Source organism: Frieseomelitta varia, unplaced genomic scaffold (genome assembly GCF_011392965.1).
Source record: "Frieseomelitta varia isolate USP_RPSP 00005682 unplaced genomic scaffold, Fvar_1.2 scaffold_192, whole genome shotgun sequence".
Classification (NCBI taxonomy): domain Eukaryota; kingdom Metazoa; phylum Arthropoda; class Insecta; order Hymenoptera; family Apidae; genus Frieseomelitta; species Frieseomelitta varia.
Window position 1 is genome coordinate 54,682 of NW_025109661.1, and position 18,914 is coordinate 73,595.

The following is an 18,914-nucleotide window of genomic DNA, read 5'->3' on the forward strand; positions in this document are numbered from 1 at the left end:
AAATATTTATCGATGTTCATGATAATTCAGATTTCGACAAACTCAAAAGAACAATAAATACAAAGGATTTGAAACATAAATTTACGTAAGAAATAACGCAAAAAGCTGATAATTTACGTTTAATATGTGCAACTAATTAAGTTGCACGTTTCTACCGAGATTAACATTACATTTTTCAATTAAAAAACGCTTCAAATAAATACAGTATATATTGTACATAATAAGATTCATATTCTTAGTATACAATAGATTCAAGATTTATTAGTCAAGGATAGTTTCTATACTTTAAACAATTTTGTTTCTATTATATTTTAATATCACGATTTTGTTAATACTAGGTGTGTGTGTGTATGCATTGCAGCTCAATAATTTTCTTATTTTTTTAATGAATCATTAGACATCATAATGGACACGAAAGTTGGGGAACGCTGTCGCACAATAAAAGCTGACGGACGTTGACTCACGCAGTAGGAGTCTATAGAAAATAAGAGAGAACGGTTACAGTCACATTAGTCTGGAGTAACGGTTGTTACATCGTGATTGATTAGTGTTGTTCGACGAGTCCTGTCAACTGTTGAATTATTCTTGGTAAAACATTTAAAATTTGTACCATCGTTTATAACGCTAGCGTCACTTAACTTATTAATTACATGCAAATACTTTCCAGCAATTACACGACAATATTATACAACAAAGAACACAAAGAAGAAGAATGTTTGACGTTCATTTTATTATAGTGGTTTCCTCTTTCTGAATATGTTTGCATTCCTTTATTCTTGGCAAACATTTCATTTTAATCCGAGTACAATAAATTATGGAATACGTTTACATCTCTACAGGAAAATGACCGTAGAGAGGGCTACTTCTTTGTGCTCTTTGTTAGTAATTTATACTTGTTCACATTTGTGACGGTCGAAATAAATGCTAATGTATATGATATATATTTAATATACATGTGATTCTGTTGCACAGAATTATATTTGATGACTGCCATGCGATTATTTCTTTGTTGATACGATGTCAATGTTGCACGTAACGTAAAATTTTGTGCGCAATAGAAATTTGTGTACGTGTATCGTGAAGATATATCAAGCAACGACATAATCACATATTTTTTATTAAGGAAGAAAGTTACGAAACATTCATTTTAACACGATTCAAAATTTTTTTCATTCACTATCGTTATTGTTTAAATTGAATTAAATAATACAGTTAGAAGAAAGCATGCGTATACCACCTTTAATTTCTCAATAACTTAACGCTTATGTTTTTCATGTACGATTTTGTATTTGTAACGAATAATACTACGAACTCGGAATATGCGATTAATCTCACAATCAGTATCGTAAAGTTTTATGTATAATAAGGAACAATTATTCTGCTTCTAACACAGTTACCATCTAATGAATATTTATTTCAGTTGATAATATGTACGTATCAAATAGTGTTTAACCGTTGTCAAATTTCTTTTCGGTCTGTTACTTTCATCACATTATTAGATAATAATATAAAGGTAATATAATAATAATATAATACAGCAATATTATATTTTTATATTATAATTTTATTATGTTATATTAATTTAAGAGTAACTATTAGACAATAATATAAAGATTTTAGATGTTTTTCTATTTAAAATTTTTTTTTTTTTTGTACAACAGTATGAATGTTTTGATTCGTGTGTACCTTCATGTTGTTCTTATGTATGTATGTGTGCTTAAACGAATTGTTCCCAACAATATTCAATTTGTATTCACATCCCGGGAATGTGTGGGCTGGGACAAAATATGTAAATTTTTCTTTGTAATATTGAGTCAGTATACAGTTTCATTAGTTTAAATCTAGATTCAAAAGGGCGTTCTGCGATTTGTTCCCTTGTCAAACTGAAATATTTGACATTTGATTTATTTATATTCTATCGATGAATTTGATATTTGTTTTGTCAAATTAACCGGATCGCGATTCAGATTATTAATTGCTGTCGATTAAATTTTTCGTTGATTCGCCATTGGATTCGCTATTTCGCTTTTCGTTATTAATGCAGATTTTTCCCTTCAGTTCCAATCTTGCATGATATAGTATAAAAAACCCAAAATATTTGCATTAACAGTTTTCTATGATTTGTCTTGTGAATTGGAAAAACGCTGGTGGCTGTTCAGTATATATATATACTTTTTTTATCACAATTTGCAACGCCTTTATAATAAATCATGCTTTGCTTTGTGGCTACTCTTCGTTATTTTGAGCATTTTTGACACTAATGAGTGTCGTTGCTTCTGTTTGAGAATCTGTTTTACTTCGAACTCATTTACTACCCGTATATGATAAATCACGAAATATTGAAACATATGAATAATTTTTTCTTGTTATGCAAAAAATGTTCTAGTGTCGTTAGGTCAAGACCCAAAATATTTGCATTAATAGTTTTCTGCTATAATTTGTCTTGTGAATTGAAATAACGATGATGGATGTTCAGTATATATAATATAATTTGCAACGTCTTTTAATAAATCGTGTTTTGTCTTACGGTTCCTTTTTACAGTTTTTGATATTTTTTGACACTAATGAGTGTGGTTGCTTCAGTTTGAGAATTTGTTTTATTTCGAATTCATTTCTCAACGCTCTTCATATATGATAAATCAGGAAATATTGAAATATATGAATAATTTTTGTTATGCAAAAAATGTTCTAGCGTAGTGACTTATTTTCAGTGATTCGAATATTTCGAGTTTGTTATTTAATAATATTATTCGTTACAGACGTAAAATTCTACACGCGTAAAATGCTATTTGTATAAAATTCTAATCAAACGTAGCCATCTATTTAAATTAAACATGTGCTATCAATTTTTTTGTCTAGAAATGTAAATTTATTACATTTGCATGAATTAGTCATTTCCTGTAATTATCTAGACAATAACGCCTTCTTGAAATTTTATCTTCTTTTGATAATAAGTAATTAATGACCGTCACAATAGAACGATATAGAAATGATAACATTTTTCTAGGAAAAAAATTTGAGAACAGTTGACTAATGAAATGCATAGAAGATAATAAATAATATTTTTACTAAGAAATTAACTTGCAGGTATATACCATATGTACATGTATGTTTCCAGGTATAATTTTAGAATCATGAAGACATTTTTGTTTTTAATTGCAACAATATTTGCTACGGCACAGGCTGTGTCCTTCTTCGAATTGGTTAGTCAAGAATGGGCAACATTTAAGGTAATTAAATCAATTGTATCTATGGATAAAAAAAGGCCAATGATAGGGCAATTTTGTAACATTAAAAATTTCATGTCTTTAACTAAATGAATTGCATCATGCTTGTGGACATCGTATGTTGTACCATGTCGGTCTTTACCTTTAATCATGTGCAGATAAAATTTATTTAAAATTGCTTGTTCATTTAATAATAATATTTGTTAATATCCCACATAAATGTATATTAACAATAACATAAGTAGTTATAAATTATAAAAAAAGAAATATTTTATTGTATTATTAATTTCTAGATGGAACATAATAAAACATATAAAAATGATATTGAGGAGAGATTTAGAATGAAGATATTTATGGACAATAAACATAAAATAGCTAAACATAATGGGAATTATGAAATGAAAGGAGTTACGTATAAACTAAAGATGAATAAGTATGGTGACTTGGTGAGTAAATTATAAAGTTGTAAGTAATTTCATATTATATATATTAAATGTACATATTTTTTGAGAAGTATGTAATTTGATTTTCAGTTACATTATGAGTTTGTTAGTATATTAAACGGTTTTAATAAATCTAGACATACTCACATAAGAACTGAAAGACCTCTGAGTTCTGCTGCATTTATTGAACCAGCAAATGTTGTATTACCAAAGAGTGTAGATTGGAGAGAACTCGGTGCTGTAACGCCTGTTAAGGATCAGGGGCATTGTGGATCATGCTGGTCATTCTCTGCAGTTAGTATTATGACTGATAGTATAGAGTTTAGATATAATAAAATAAAATAATTATAATATAATATTAATAATATTTAGAAATAACAAAATAAAATATTATAAATATATATCTCGTGTAATATTGACCACAATTTTTGAAATTCTTCCGATGATGTGATGAAAAAGTGTTTTAAACAAAAGTCAATCAGTTTTCAGCTACAACTTTTGAAAGTTTAAAATACTTTTTCATCAGAGTACCAGAAGTGTTTGAAAAATCGTGAAACATTGTATATAATTAAATATTTATATTTATAATTTATTCAACTATTTATAAAAAATTAATAGTAAAATTGTAACGTATTGTAGTCAAGTTTTAATGAAATGGATAAATTATAATTATTATATAGACTGGCGCTTTAGAGGGACAACATTTTCGACGAACGGGAGTTTTAGTTTCTTTAAGTGAACAAAATTTAATCGATTGCTCTGGAAAATACGGTAATAATGGTTGCAACGGAGGACTGATGGATCAAGCTTTTCAGTATATTAAAGACAATGGAGGTTTAGATACAGAAATTAGTTATCCATATGAAGCTGAAAATGATAATTGCAGGTAAGAATTATAAGAAAAGATCGTTTTTAGATATTATGATTAATTGTTTTATATGTACAGGTATAATCCGATAAACAATGGTGCCAGTGATATCGGCTTTGTAGACATTCCAGAAGGGGATGAGCACAAGCTTAAAGCAGCAGTTGCTACTATCGGACCAGTTTCTGTTGCTATTGATGCTTCTCATCAGTCTTTCCAATTTTATTCTGAAGGTTTGTTTACTTATTGCACAGTTTGACACTAAGTTATGAATTTGAAAATGTATAAGTAGTTTTACAAAGTGAAAATGTATAAATTACAGGAATCTATTATGAACCAGAGTGCTCTTCACAAAATTTGGACCATGGAGTATTAGTAGTGGGATATGGAACTGATGAAAATGGTCAGGACTATTGGCTAGTAAAGAATAGTTGGAGTGAGGCATGGGGTAACAGTGGGTATATTAAAATGGCTAGGAATAAACAGAATCATTGTGGTATCGCTTCCAGTGCCAGCTATCCTCTTGTTGGAGCCAAAGGATAATTTATTAAAATTTTTATAAATATTTTGGGAATGCAAATAAAAAGTAAAAAGACAAAAAAGAAAATTAATGATAATAAGTATTTAATTATATTTCAGTTTCTGTACATGAAAAAATAATCTTTTTGTTTGTTGAATAAAGGCTTTTTATTAATATTATATTGTTTTAATACTACTGTTTAATATATGTAGTATTACAATATATATACTATTACAAGTAATAGTAGTAGTATATATTTGTATATATAGTAGTATATCCTTGTACAATAGTAATATATTTATTAGTTCCGTATTTACGAAGGATGTTGGACGCCTAAACCAATGTGAGTTTTTAAATTCAAGATGGATGCCATTGAATTAGGATGTTCCGCGACCTGTAAACGCTTACAATGTGGAATGCTATGGCATTGTTATATACCTGTTGTAAAATATAGCGTTATGTAGAAATTTCAAAGTTTTTATCAAATAACGAATTACGAATGAGTGAACTAAAATTTTGAGAATTTTGTTTGCGTTAGTATACATTAAAACGTATTTACAGTTACAAACATAACCTATTAAATTTTAAAATTAGTCGACATTCTGCTATATATTTGGCAATTTCAATAGATGAGTACGTTTAAAAGATTTGTAAAAAAATACATTCATTAAGTACATATATAATGATTATAACTGACGACGATATTTGTACTTGTATTTGGTTAAACAAAAGTAGTTGTATGTTTACATAAAAAATTATTTTTCTAAACTATTTTACGCTAATAAAAATAAAATATATTAATGATTTTAGAGTGCGTAAAATTAAAAATATTTTATTAAATAAGTTCTTTGTTAGTCGTTACGTAACATTTCTTTATTTTGATCCTTATAAATTTAATATTATTGAATATTAATATGAATATTTTTATGTTAATATGAGTACTAGCATATAATTGAAAAAATTGAGAAAAGATGTATAACGTATAAAGTATATATGCATGTATAAACATTCACTACATATAAAAATGTTTCTTTAAGTCTTTACTATTTATTTTTTTTTTACAGCTACTTATGTACAATGGGCGAATTAAATGTGTGTTTTCAAATAGATACAGACGACCGTAAAAATTTTCCATCTGAAGCAGGTTTTCAGATACTCAAAAATCAAAGAGACACCTTTTTTGAGATATTTAGAATGTGGGAAAAAAATTATTCACTGCCTGGGTGGACATTTCAAATAGCTTTAGGAAGTAAAATAAGAACCATGTTAACATTGCATAATGATGCTGTAAATTATTATTTTGCAAGATTGTTTAAGTCACAACTTTTGATTTCATGTATACAAAATAGACAACAGGTAAGCGTAAGAAATAAAGTTATATGTTTGTAAATGTTTTAGTTCCCTTAGCCATTAGTTTTGTAATTTGTCTTTGTTATTTTTAGATAGAAAGATGACGAAAGTATAAGTGTTTTATATACATTGAAACAGGTAAATCCAAAGTATATATTGTATATAATTCATATTTTTAGTATAGATTCAAGTCTTACTAGTCAAGGATAGTTTCTCTAATTTAAATAAATTTATTTTTCTATTATATTTTAGTATCACGATTTTATTAATACCAGGTTTTAAATCCTATATGTGTGTGCGCGCGCAGGTTAATAATTTTCTTATTTTTTAAATGAATTATAAGACCTCGGACTCGGAAATTGGGGGACGTTAAAAACGTCATGATAAAACATGACCAACATTGACTCACCCAGTGGAAGGGGTATCTGTAGGGTATAAAAAGGAGCGAGCGCTTTTCTTTAGTCTGGAGTAACGGCTATTTTACCTTGATTATTTGGTGCTGTGCGACGAGTCCTGTCAGTTATTGGTAAAACATTTGAAATTTATTCAGTCGTTTATGACAGTAAGGACACCTGACTTCTTACACGCAAATACAACAGTATTTGATTTTCATTTTATTATGTCTTGTTTTGTTATGTTTTTGTTATTATATAGTGGTTTCCTCCTTCTGAAAATTGTTTGCATTTCTCTATTCTTGGCAAATGTTTAATTTTAATCCGAGTATAATAAATTGTGGAATATGTTTACACATGTTTCTATATAAAAATGGTCATAAACAGGGTCACTTCTTTGTGTTCCTTGTTGACTTAGTAATTTACACTTCTTCACGTGCGGGTTGCAACAAAATAGATAAGTTTTTCTTCGTAAAATTGGATCAGTTTTACAGCGTATACAGATGCATTATCGTAAATCTGGATTCTAAAAAGAAATCAAGATATATATACACTTTTTTTTATCACAATTTGTAACACCTTTAAATGAACCGTGCTTTGCTTTGTTGCTACTCTTCATTATTTTAGGTATTTTTGACACTAATGTATGCCGTTGCTTCAGTTCGAGATTCTTCAGTTTTATTTCGAATTCATTTAATACTGCATTTCATTAACACTCTTCGTACATGATAAATCACAAAATATTGAAATATATGAATAATTTTTGTTATGCAAAAAATGTTCTAGCGTCATGATTTACTTTCAGTGATCCGAATATTTCGAGTTATTTAATAACATTATTCGTTACGTAAAATTCTACATACGTAAAATGCTATTTGCATAAAATTCTCATTAAAGGTAGCCATCTATTTAAATTAAACATGTGCTATCAATTTTTTTAACTAGAAATGTAAATTTATTACATTTGCATGAATTAGTCATTTTTTGTAATTATCTAGACAACCACGCTTTCTTAAAATTTTATTTTGTTTTGATAATAGATAATTAATGACGGCATGATATATGAGATATATAATATGAGATACAATAGAATAATATATTGGTTTTCATATTTTGCTGTTTTTGTAGGAAAAAAATTTGGGAATAATTCGAGATAAGATAGAGCATAGAAGATAATATATTTTTACTAAGAAATTAATTTATAGATACGTATATGTTTCCAGATATAATTTTAAAATCATGAAGACATTTTTGCCTTTAATTGCAATAGTATTTGCTACGACACAGGCTTTACCTTTTACCGAATTGACTCATCAAGAATGGGCATCATTTAAGGTAATTAAATCTATTGTTTTGGAAAAGGCCAGTAATAGGTCAATTTTGTAACATATTTTATATATCTTGTGTAGTATATATCTTGTGTAGTATATATCTTGTGTAGTATATAAAAATTTTATGTCTTTTAACTAAATCTGTTACGTTATGCATGTGGACATCTTATGTTGTATCATGTAGGTCTTTACCAATCATGTGCAGATAAAGAATTTGTGTAATTGTTTGTTCAATTAATAATAATATTTGTTAATATCCCACACAAATGTATTTTAACAATAACATAAGTAGTTATAAATTATAAAAAATATTTTATTGTATTATTAATTTCTAGATGGAACATAATAAAACATATAAAAATGATATTGAGGAGAGATTCAGAATGAAGATATTTATGGACAATAAATATAAAATAGATAAACATAATGAGGATTACGAAATGAAAAAAGTTTCGTATAAATTAAAGATGAATAAGTATGGTGACTTGGTGAGTAAATTATAAAGTTGTAAGTAATTTCACATTATGTATATTAAATGTACATATTTTTTGAGAATTATGTAATTTGATTTTCAGCTACAACATGAGTTCGTGAATACATTAAACGGTTTTAATAAATCCATAAGTACTCAATTAAGATCTGAAAGACCTCTGATTTGTCTTGTATTTTCTCCATCAAAAAATGTATTACCAACCAAAATGGATTGGAGAGAACACGGCGCTGTAACTCCCGTTAAAGATCAAAAACAATGTGGATCATGTTGGGCATTCTCTGCAGTTAGTATTATGATTGATAGTATAGAATAATTTAGATATAATAAAATAAAATAATTATAATGTAATAATAATAATATTTAGAAATAACAAAATGAAATATTACAAATATACAAGGTATTGAGTCTAACTGAGTACGGTGAAATATCTCACTGTACTCAGACGAAACACCCTGTATATCTCATGTAATATTTACCACAATTTTTTAAGTACTTTCGATGATGTGATGAAAAAATGTTTTAAACAAAAGTCAGTCAGCTTTTAGCTACAACATTTAAAATATTTTTTCATCAGTCGGCCGGAAGTACTTGAAAAATTGTCAGACATTTTATATAATTAAATATTTATATTTATAAATCATTGAACTATTTATGAAAAATTAATAGTAAAATTGTAACGTATTGCAGTCAAGTTTTAATGAAATGGATAAATTATAATTATTATATTTATAGACTGGCGCTTTAGAGGGACAACATTTTCTACGAACGGGAGTTCTAGTTTCTTTAAGTGAACAAAATTTAATTGATTGCTCTGGAAAAAACGGTAATCATGGATGCAATGGAGGAGCAACGGCTGTAGCTTTCCAATATATTCAAGACAATGGAGGTTTAGATAAGGAAGCTAATTATCCATATGAAGCTAAAAATGATAATTGCAGGTAAGAATTACAAGAAAAGATCTTTGCTAGATAGTATGATTGATTAATTTATATGTATAGGTATGATGCGGTAAATAAAGGTGCCAGTGATAATGGCTTTGTGTGCATTCCAGTAGGGGATGAGCAAAAGCTTAAAGCAGCAGTTGCTACTAAGGGGCCAGTTTCTGTTGCTATTGATGCTTCTCATCAGTCTTTCCAATTTTATTCTGAAGGTTTGTTTGCTTATTGTACAGTTTGACACTAAGTTATGAATTTGAAAATGTTCCAGTAGTTTAACAAAGTGAATTTGTATAAATTACAGGAATCTATTATGAACCAAAGTGCTCTTCACAAAATTTGGACCATGGAGTATTAGTAGTGGGATATGGAACTGATGAAAATGGTCAGGATTATTGGCTAGTAAAGAATAGTTGGAGTGAGGCATGGGGTAACAATGGGTATATTAAAATGGCTAGAAATAAACAGAACCATTGTGGTATCGCTACCGATGCTGTCTATCCTCTTGTTGGATCCAAAGGATAATTTATTAAAATTTTTATAAATATTTTGAGAATGCAAATAAAAAGTAAAAAGACAAAAAAGAAAATTAATGACAATAACTATATTTCAATTTCTGTAAATCAAAAAATACATATTTTTGTTTGTTGAATAAAGGTTCTGATTAATATTATATTGTCTTAATACTACCGTTTAATGTATGTAACAATAGTAGTATATGTTTGTAATTAGTAATATGTCCTTTTACAATAGTAATATATTTACTAGTTCCTTATTTATGAAGTATGTTGGACGCCTAAACTAATGTGAATTCAAGATGGATGCCATTGAATTAGGATGTGCCGAGACCTGTAAACGCTTACAATGTGGAATGCTATGGCATTGTTATATACCTGTTGTAAAATATAGCGTTATGTAAAAATTTCAAAGTTTTTATCAAATAACGAATTACGAATGAGTGAACTAAAATTTTGAGAATTTTGTTTGCGTTAGTATACATTAAAACGTATTTACAGTTACAAACATAACCTATTAAATTTTAAAATTATTCGACATTCTGCTATATATTTGGCAATTTCAATAGATGAGTACGTTTAAAAGATTTGTAAAAAAATATATTCATTAAGTACATATATAATGATTATAACTGACAACGATATTTGTACTTGTATTTGGTCAAACAAAAGTAGTTGTATGTTTACATAAAGAATTATTTTTCTAAACTATTTTACGCTAATAAAAATAAAATATATTAATGATTTTAGAGTGCGTAAAATTCAAAATATTTTATTAAATAAGTTCTTTGTTGGTCGTTACGTAACATTTCTTTATTTTGATCATTATAAATTTTCCTATAATATTATTGTTCAATGTTAATATGAATATTTTTATGTTAATATGAGCATTAACATATAATTGAAAAAAATTGAGAAAAGATGTATAACGTATAAAGTATATATGCATGTATAAACATTCACTACATATAAAAATGTTGTTCCTTTACATTTATTTCCTTTTTTTACAGCCACTTACATACAATGGGCGAATTAAATGTGTGTTTTCAAATAGATACAGACAACCGTGAAAATTTTCCATCTGCAGCTGCTTTTCAGACATTCAAAAATCAAAGAGACACCTTTTATGAAATATTTAGAATATGGGAAAAAAATCACTCAGTGCATGGATGGACATTTCAAATAGCTTTAGGAAGTAAAATAAGAACTATGTTAACATTGCATAATGATGCTGTAAATTATTATCATTTTGCAAGATTGTTTAAGTCACAACTTTTGATTTCGTGTATACAAAATAGACAACAGGTAAGCGTAAGAAATAAAGTTATATGTTTGTAAATGTTTTGGTTTCTTTGGCCATTAGTTTTTTAGCTTATCTTTGTTATTTTTAGACAGAAGTAGAAGATGATGAAAGTATAAGCGTTTTAAAGACATTGAAACACATAAATCCAAAGAAGTTAAATCAACTGCAAAAGCGACTAGTAACTCCACAGCCCTCTAAAAATCAAATTACACAACCATCTTTTCCTGGAGTGCAAGAATTTTTCAAGGATTTTATATTATATGCTTTTAATCCAAATTTTTACATTCATTTAGAAAATTGCTTAATCCACGAGATAATGGAATTGAATGACACTCAGTTTAATAATAGCGAAATAGAAGATTCAGGTATTAATGTATATGTGTGTAACATTAGTAAGTCATACATTTCCATGCACTATTGATATAATAGTATTGTTTTTTTCTTATAATAGAAACAACGGTCGATGAACAAACACAACAAAATTTTATTATTTGTTTATCCAGTTTAAGACTTCTTGCAAAAGTGTTAGGTCTCGTTGTATCGTTACCATATAGATCGGAATCTAATAATTTTAAAGATTTAATAGCAACTCAAGTGGAAATAAGGAGTAAAGTAAGTTTTTCTGCTTTACATATTTGTGTAAATGAAATTAATGTTAATATTTTTTATTTAGGTCGTACCAGCAATAAATTTACATCTTTGTCTTTATAATGCAATTGCATTAAGAAAATTATCATTAACTGTACCTTGGGTAGCAAAATATTTAGCTATGATGGATACAGTGTCTCTTCGTTTACCATATTATAAACAAACTTTGGAGCTTTTGTATTATATTTATAAAGTTGTAAATCATTTTGACTTTTCAACATCTGATAGTTTTATTTCTCAACAAACGGCGATTTTTCTTAAATATACCTTAAGTTGGTTATTCGAATTGCCAAACATTCCAAAAGATTTCTATTCTACTTGGCAAAAGATGTATAAAGTTAGAGAGCTGCGAAGTTTGGAGCATCTTGATAGAAATTATCTGCAAAAAAATATACTACTAGAACCCACTGTGTCCGTTACATCAACTAAATGTAGTTTGGACAAATTGGATATCATCAATGAAAGAACATTGCGTGTATGTTGTCCATTGATTGGACTAAACGTATCTGTATCAAATTGCAATACAAATCTAAATAATTACAATGCAAATAAACATATTACACCAGTTTCTAGTCAACTTTATAAATCTGCTAAAAGTGCAGGTATAAAGCATTTAGAGGTAAGTTGACCAACTTAACTTGTTTAACAAGAAATATTGTAATAATTAAATTTCAACAGTTGCAATTGGAAGAGGCATTTTTTGGTGGACAACCTGCATCTACTCGAAAAACCGTTGACTTCGTATCAGAACGAGTTGCTTCAACGTGTGTAAAACACATATGTAATACCTTGTTAATGTCCTCTAGAGAAACGAATCTCAATAATTTTAGGGAGATTTTAAAGAAAAAACAAATCGGAAAACAATCCGAAAAATTTAGAGAACAACGTAATGTTACAGATTTTAAGGTAGATTTTTGAAATTTTAAATTATTCCAAAGTTGTGCAGCAAATTCATATGTCATTTCATTTAGGCAATTGTGATAACTGATATAAACACATTAGCTATGAATATGTCTAAAGAATTGAAAGATCAGTGTGAAGCATCTATACCGGGAATTTGTGAATTACGGGTAACAAAATGCATAGATGCTCTTTTGGCGGAAGATTCGCTGACACCCGTAAAAGAAATGTGTGCTAAAATTGCTACAAGGTTAGCTATGGAACGTATACATCAATGGATACAATCTCACATAGTAGGTGGATCGTTATTTATAAAAGACATGGAAGTTGAATTAAACAGATTTTTGAGGAACAATACACCACTGCATCCTATGGAAGAAAGGAAGCATAATCAAAATGCTATGAGTCCAACAACTGTCACTGACAACTTGAGGGTAATTACTTGCATACTTTTTTCAATAGAATAACATTAAAACTTATCGGTTTTTCTATTATAACTGTTATAGGAACTTATATGGATTATACTTGATAATGGTGGTGATTTCTTAACAGTAACAATTGTCTCGACTTTGTTAGATAATTTATATCAGACTTTAAACGAAAGAGCTGATTTAGTTGTGGGACTGGAAAAAGTTTTATACTCCCTTAGTACAGATTTTGCATTATTTTTAGGTAAGAATATATGTTAGTATAAGTATAATTTACTATTGTTTGTTATTACACCGTGAACAAAATCATAAATTTTTATTTTATTTACAGTTGCTTATCGAAGCGATCTGTTTATGTCAAAAATTCAAGACAAATTTATAACAATATGGGCAATGAATCGTTGTAAAACTTTGGAATCAGACTCGCCTATACATAGAATATTTAGTTCTAGAAACGTTATGCTTTTAGCGCAACCGGAAAAGGAAGAAGTTTGGGTAGTGTTTGGAAAATTTATTAACAGATTAATAGAGAAAAATGTTTTAGACATTGATAGTTTTAGCGATCAGTGCGTGGCTTTATTTAGGCAGAACTGGCCTGTGGTAAATATTTCATTTTCATGATATTCGATTTTAATAAATATAACAGTTGCGTGAAACTATGTTAACTAGTCAGTTTTTGCATTTTTATTTGCAGCCTATATTGAAGCACCTGTCAAAATGTTTAATGGAAGTTGTAACAGGTTTTAAAGCATCAGATGAAACAACAGAAAAAGTGAAATATCTTCTTGGTTGGATAGCTGAAACATATAACGAGATAGAGTTCTGTAGTGATTACAATACAATAGACTGATGTTCTTGTAGCTTCTTTTTGAACTGATATACTGTGTAAACAGTCATACAATTCTTGTGCATATGTGAATGTAAATTATTGTACATTAATTAATTTTACAGCGAAAGAGACATGTATTTAACACGTAATTTCGAAAATTGTAATTACGATATAGTTTAGATTCTTTGTATCTGTGTAATGAATTTCATTTCATTCTGATGTATAAAGACCACCGATTCTGAAAAGTTACGCGATGAGATTGAAATTCAGTTGGTCTTATGGTTATAAGTAACAGCTCGATTCTACGAACGATTCTTATGGTTATATGTAACAGCTCGATTCTACGAACAAAGTTTCGATCGTTGTATTTGTACATAGGCACGGATTTGCATTTTAATTCAACAGATGCGTATTTTATAGTTAACGACGAAATTTTAACTTTTCATATGTACGAAAAAATGTAAAATAAACAAGAATTTGTTTTTTACGTTTCTCTTTGCAATCGTTGCCCGTTTAATTCTGCAGTGAACCAATTAACATCACGTCCGTGAAAATTCCTTCCATTTTCAAATGCTTTTGTTAACCCGCTAATTCTCTAGTATATGTATGCGCAGCATAGGATGCGCGGACGAGTTGAGCGCGAACAAATTTCGTTGCAGTTCGGCGCCGTTGCTCGAGGAGTTCGTACGTACGTCGTATCGCCTCGTAATTTCCCCATCAAATTTCAGTGTCACGTTGCATTAGGCAGCAACGTGTTCTTGCTTTCTTTCTTTTTCTTTTTCTTTTTTGTTGAGTGACGCCGTGTCATTTCTCACACGTTTGTCAATTAATCTGTAGGACAAGAACAAATGTGTTTCCTTTGTATAAATTCGTCCATATTTTAAACGAACGCAAGTATTTATATTTATATTTTGATTCGTTCCAAATAACAGGGAATGCACGATAGTTATTTAGCCGTTTTATCGACTTGTATCATATTATTTTCCGTTAACTCTAACATGTAAATAATCGAGAAGATACAATACGAGAAACGGAGCATCACATTTGTTAATATCGTTATTGGATGAACCATTTCGTCACGTGAATGTCGATTGATCACTAAACGCGAGAAACACCGCAATGCTTTGCAAAAGAGATCGTACCTTCTTCGGTGACAGGTAAATATTTACCAGAGTTTGCAGGATTTTTCTCCGTTGTACTGAGAATTTAAGATGTCAATAAGAAAAGAAAGAGAGAAAGAGTGAAAGACAGAGAGAGAGAAAACGATAAAAAGGTGATGTTGACAGGTTGTAGCGGTGTTCGCGTGTACTTGCTTGCTCTGTGGGTAAAGAAAGAGGCGATCGTGTGCATCCAGCTCTCGTGAGCAAAAAGAGATCGATCGACCGGTGTCCGAGCGCGAACACGTTCTCGAGGATGTTGCTGCACACGCGATGCAATCAAGTGTCGAACAACGCGGCCTGTCCCTGCAATTTTCTTTCCTTCAAGGGCACCTGTTAATTCGGAGGGGGCACGCTATCTGCATACTTATAGCACGTGTTTACCGGCACGTGGTTCGTTCGAGAAACAGTCAAACGATCCATGGAATCGCGCAATGCTTTCCATCCGTGCTTTTCCATCGAGCCAATCGTCTCTTCGTCTCGCAAGGCAAGTTCCCTCTCAGATTGTCTAATTTTTATCACAGATAAAATTACGTGGATATTACTCTCGATAGATACAAATCGACGAAAGTCGAATCAAAGTGCAAACTAAGCTTTAAACAACACTAATTAAGGGACAAGAATTACGATGAATGTTAATTCTATATTCTATACCTGTTTTGATTATTATATTATTATTGATCACTACTATATTATTATTAATTAATTCTATGCATAAGTAATACATATTAGTAAGTAATTTGTACGACGAATGATTAAATTCAAGCATCAATTGTTTTAACCTCTTGCGCTGGAACGACGTGTCACGTACGTCGAGAATTTTTTTCTTCCAAAATTGCAATATTTTCTCAGTTTTAAATATATTTGCGTAAAACAAAATAGACAAAACAAACAATAAATTTATTATTTCTCAATAATTTCTATTTAGTGATATCGTACCGACGAGGTTAAAAAGAAAGCGACGAATTATTTTATACGATTTGGTCACTCGTTATGGTCCGCAATCGGTTGCCAGCGCAAGTGGTTAACCTCTTGCGTTGGAACGACGTGCCACGCACGTCGAGAATTTTTTGTTTCAAAATTGCAATATTTTTTCAGTTTTAAGTAAATCATATTTAAGTAAAACAAAATAGGCAAAACAAACAATAAATTTATTACTTCTCAATAATTTCTATTTAGTGATATCGTACCGACGAGGTCAAAAAGAAAGCGACGAATTATTTTATACGATTTGGTCACTCGTTATGGTCCGCAATCGGTTGCCAGCGCAAGTGGTCAAAGAAACAGAAGATTCTTAGTTTGAAAGGATGATATATATAAGCTAATGATCAAACTTATTCTTGTGATTTGAAAATTTAGAAGCATTCACTGTTTAGAGAAATAAAAGATTCGTTCTTAGTTTATAAGCGAATGATCAAACTCATCAGTAAATATAATCCGAATCGATTGGTTCTCCAAGGATATTACACTTTGCGAGGAAAATGAGGATTATCCGCTTTCGTATTAATCATAGCGTTGATTCGAAAATTCAAACGAAAATTCTTTACGCATATTTACTCTACACGGGTGGTGAACGTGGAAATAAATTTCTGAAGGATCGCGAATAGATAGTAATGGGCGTGACGAGCGGCAAGCGTGATCGGCGAGGAGCTGATCGTTAACGATGACTGATTCTGAAAAAAATGTGCACCGCTGGTATCACCGGGGATATTGTTCCTGTGAATCGGGCTGGAAAACGATAAGTTCACTAGGTTCGAATCCGCCCGGAAATCGGATAGAAAAATATACACACGGGGGACACGGGTTTTCCGTTACGGCTGTTGGCGTGTAATTTTTTTAAAAAGATCAAACGAGCGTTGAACGGCCCGCTTTCCCCGAGCGACATTTATTTATGGTTCGCTGAGAGCTCTCGAGAGAGCACTCGAGCGTGATTTCTTCTCCCGCGTATGCCGCGTATTTACGGCCAGGTGGACTCGAATCAACATAATTATTTTCGAATGTTTAAATCGACGAAGATCGAACGAAAATTAAACGTAACATTTTCGTCGTTCCCTGTTACGGCCAGCCTGTTGATGAGATTAGGCTTGATTAGCGGCGATTAGACGCGCAGTCATAGTTACAAATGCTCGCCATTGCTGGGGGCGAACTATTGTAAGGGAAAGCCGCAATTTGTGGCCGGCGGTGTCGGGCGCCATTTTGATTCACCTCTTTACAGGAAATTACCAGGCCTGTTTCAATTTGCCCCTCCCGCGATATGCGAGAGGCTCCGTCGCAAATTCAATTTTCCTCGCCCGGCGTGAAAAGAATATCAGTCTCCTCTAGTTCTGCTTCGATCTCGAAACTATCCCCTCTACACTTGTAACATATCCTTCGTGCGTCTGTCTCGAATCTTTACTTAATTTCCTCTTCTAACGAGTGACGATTCGCCGACAGAGCGATAATAAACACGCTACGGAAATTACTCGATTAATGTTAATAAGATAATTATTAACATCAGACGTCAGACGATCGTAGAACGTTGGCGTAATAATAATTAACGCGCGATTCGCGTGCGTGGAGGTTATCGAGCATCGTAAATCTCATTCGACGTCCTCCGTGTTCCATCGCGCTCTTCCGCCAGCGATCATAAATCAAAGCTCCTTATGTCTGGCTATTACGCAGGCACGGTAGATTATATCGGAGTATCAGGGGCCGCCGAGTAATCGAATAACGATTCGATTTTTCAGGTGTTTCACCCGGTCGAGCTTGGAAGATGTAATATAACACGCGCATGGTGAAACGCTGGAAGATAATATTGCATCGACCATTTCCACGGAGTAAGGTATGTACTCCGTTTTTTTACTCTTGTATATGAATGCACGTATATAAGAGAGTGAAACGTATAAGGTGGGCCAAAAAGTACTTCCTACTGAAATAAATCCGTGATTCTTTTTTATTATGTACATTTTCGTTCAACGTTTTTGAGGGGAATAATTTTTGAAACGTAATGAAAACAGTCACGTTTGAATTTGAAATTAATTAAATTTAAAACAAAGCTAGTTTGAAGTTCAGTTAATTAGTTTTAAGACGAATTAGTTTTTTTTTATATTTTGATGTTTCGTTAAAAAAAAAGAAAATAGGTGGGAAGGAACTTGTGACCCACTCTGTATATAAAATACGAAATAGTAAAAAATATATAAGTGTAAAAGATATATAAGTATAAAGAATATAAGTATAAAAAAATATAAATATAAAAGATATATAAGTATAAAGAATATAAGTATAAAAAAATATAAATATAAAAGATATATAAGTATAAAGAATATAAGTATAAAAAAATATAAATATAAAAGATATATAAGTATAAAGAATATAAGTATAAAAAAATATAAATATAAAAGATATATAAGTATAAAGAATATAAGTATAAAAAAATATAAATATAAAAGATATATAAGTATAAAGAATATAAGTATAAAAAAATATAAATATAAAAGATATATAAGTATAAAAGATATAAAAACTCTGTGCAAAAGATATATAAGTATAAAAGATATAAAAAACTCTGTGCAAAAGATATATAAGTATAAAAGATATAA

The 18,914-nt window shown here is 30.1% G+C and overlaps 5 protein-coding genes and 1 long non-coding RNA gene across 11 annotated transcripts in view; 5 read left to right on the forward strand and 1 right to left on the reverse strand.

The window, feature by feature from the left end:
* Nucleotides 1-194: 194 nt before the first annotated feature.
* Nucleotides 195-7,735, reverse strand: LOC122539175. The gene is made up of 2 exons (XR_006308998.1): nucleotides 7,155-7,735; nucleotides 195-831 (listed from the first exon to the last, which is right to left on the reverse strand). It is a non-coding gene; the product is annotated as an uncharacterized LOC122539175 (long non-coding RNA).
* On the forward strand, nucleotides 498-5,120 carry LOC122539161 (procathepsin L-like). The gene is made up of 7 exons (XM_043673840.1): nucleotides 498-588; nucleotides 3,119-3,230; nucleotides 3,521-3,673; nucleotides 3,761-3,964; nucleotides 4,351-4,556; nucleotides 4,617-4,768; nucleotides 4,858-5,120. The coding sequence occupies exons 2-7, from the start codon at nucleotides 3,135-3,137 to the stop codon at nucleotides 5,076-5,078; spliced, it is 1,032 nt and encodes a 343-aa protein (XP_043529775.1). The 5' UTR covers nucleotides 498-588; nucleotides 3,119-3,134; the 3' UTR covers nucleotides 5,079-5,120.
* LOC122539171 (codanin-1-like) lies at nucleotides 5,632-6,549 on the forward strand. The gene is made up of 3 exons (XM_043673856.1): nucleotides 5,632-5,701; nucleotides 6,120-6,411; nucleotides 6,498-6,549. Exons 1-3 carry the CDS (start codon nucleotides 5,685-5,687, stop codon nucleotides 6,507-6,509), a joined length of 321 nt encoding a protein of 106 aa, XP_043529791.1. The 5' UTR covers nucleotides 5,632-5,684; the 3' UTR covers nucleotides 6,510-6,549.
* On the forward strand, nucleotides 5,640-14,666 carry LOC122539152 (codanin-1-like). Of its 4 annotated transcripts, none has more exons than XM_043673825.1 (10): nucleotides 5,640-5,688; nucleotides 11,082-11,376; nucleotides 11,463-11,739; nucleotides 11,826-11,986; nucleotides 12,048-12,641; nucleotides 12,701-12,928; nucleotides 12,994-13,356; nucleotides 13,429-13,594; nucleotides 13,682-13,950; nucleotides 14,045-14,666. In XM_043673825.1, the coding sequence occupies exons 2-10, from the start codon at nucleotides 11,095-11,097 to the stop codon at nucleotides 14,198-14,200; spliced, it is 2,496 nt and encodes an 831-aa protein (XP_043529760.1). In that variant the 5' UTR covers nucleotides 5,640-5,688; nucleotides 11,082-11,094; the 3' UTR covers nucleotides 14,201-14,666. The 4 variants fall into 4 exon arrangements, with proteins under 4 accessions (XP_043529760.1, XP_043529757.1, XP_043529758.1 ...); XM_043673822.1 differs by lacking the exon at nucleotides 5,640-5,688 and adding an exon at nucleotides 10,374-10,644; XM_043673823.1 differs by lacking the exon at nucleotides 5,640-5,688 and adding an exon at nucleotides 10,374-10,544.
* LOC122539162 (procathepsin L-like) lies at nucleotides 6,843-10,123 on the forward strand. Its single transcript, XM_043673841.1, has 7 exons — nucleotides 6,843-6,931; nucleotides 8,021-8,132; nucleotides 8,464-8,616; nucleotides 8,704-8,904; nucleotides 9,354-9,559; nucleotides 9,620-9,771; nucleotides 9,861-10,123. The coding sequence occupies exons 2-7, from the start codon at nucleotides 8,037-8,039 to the stop codon at nucleotides 10,079-10,081; spliced, it is 1,029 nt and encodes a 342-aa protein (XP_043529776.1). The 5' UTR covers nucleotides 6,843-6,931; nucleotides 8,021-8,036; the 3' UTR covers nucleotides 10,082-10,123.
* Nucleotides 14,667-14,848: 182 nt separating the features above from the next.
* The window catches only part of LOC122539163 (cadherin EGF LAG seven-pass G-type receptor 1-like), a 104,036-nt gene continuing 99,970 nt past the window's right edge, over nucleotides 14,849-18,914 (forward strand). The window contains exons 1-2 of one of the 3 annotated variants that reach the window (XM_043673842.1): nucleotides 14,849-15,336; nucleotides 18,063-18,157. The gene's annotated coding sequence lies outside the window, so the exon portion shown is untranslated. Of the gene's footprint in view, nucleotides 15,337-17,867; nucleotides 18,158-18,914 lie in introns of those variants that run through there. The other 2 variants (XM_043673843.1, XM_043673845.1) reach the window with 2 other exon arrangements.

What these genes read in the sequence shown, in the direction of transcription:
- LOC122539152 (XM_043673825.1), top strand. Translation starts at nt 11,095, where the DNA reads ATGGGCGAATTAAATGTGTGTTTTCAAATAGATACAGACAACCGTGAA. An exon ending in AAGTGGAAATAAGGAGTAAA is followed by an intron (nt 11,987 to 12,047) that starts GTAAGTTTTTCT and finishes TTTTTTATTTAG; the next exon opens with GTCGTACCAGCAATAAATTT. An exon ending in GTAATGTTACAGATTTTAAG is followed by an intron (nt 12,929 to 12,993) that starts GTAGATTTTTGA and finishes CATTTCATTTAG; the next exon opens with GCAATTGTGATAACTGATAT.
- LOC122539162 (XM_043673841.1), top strand. Translation starts at nt 8,037, where the DNA reads ATGAAGACATTTTTGCCTTTAATTGCAATAGTATTTGCTACGACACAG. An exon ending in CATGTTGGGCATTCTCTGCA is followed by an intron (nt 8,905 to 9,353) that starts GTTAGTATTATG and finishes TTATATTTATAG; the next exon opens with ACTGGCGCTTTAGAGGGACA. An exon ending in GCTAAAAATGATAATTGCAG is followed by an intron (nt 9,560 to 9,619) that starts GTAAGAATTACA and finishes TTATATGTATAG; the next exon opens with GTATGATGCGGTAAATAAAG.
- LOC122539161 (XM_043673840.1), top strand. Translation starts at nt 3,135, where the DNA reads ATGAAGACATTTTTGTTTTTAATTGCAACAATATTTGCTACGGCACAG. An exon ending in AAGAATGGGCAACATTTAAG is followed by an intron (nt 3,231 to 3,520) that starts GTAATTAAATCA and finishes ATTAATTTCTAG; the next exon opens with ATGGAACATAATAAAACATA. An exon ending in TGAATAAGTATGGTGACTTG is followed by an intron (nt 3,674 to 3,760) that starts GTGAGTAAATTA and finishes TTTGATTTTCAG; the next exon opens with TTACATTATGAGTTTGTTAG.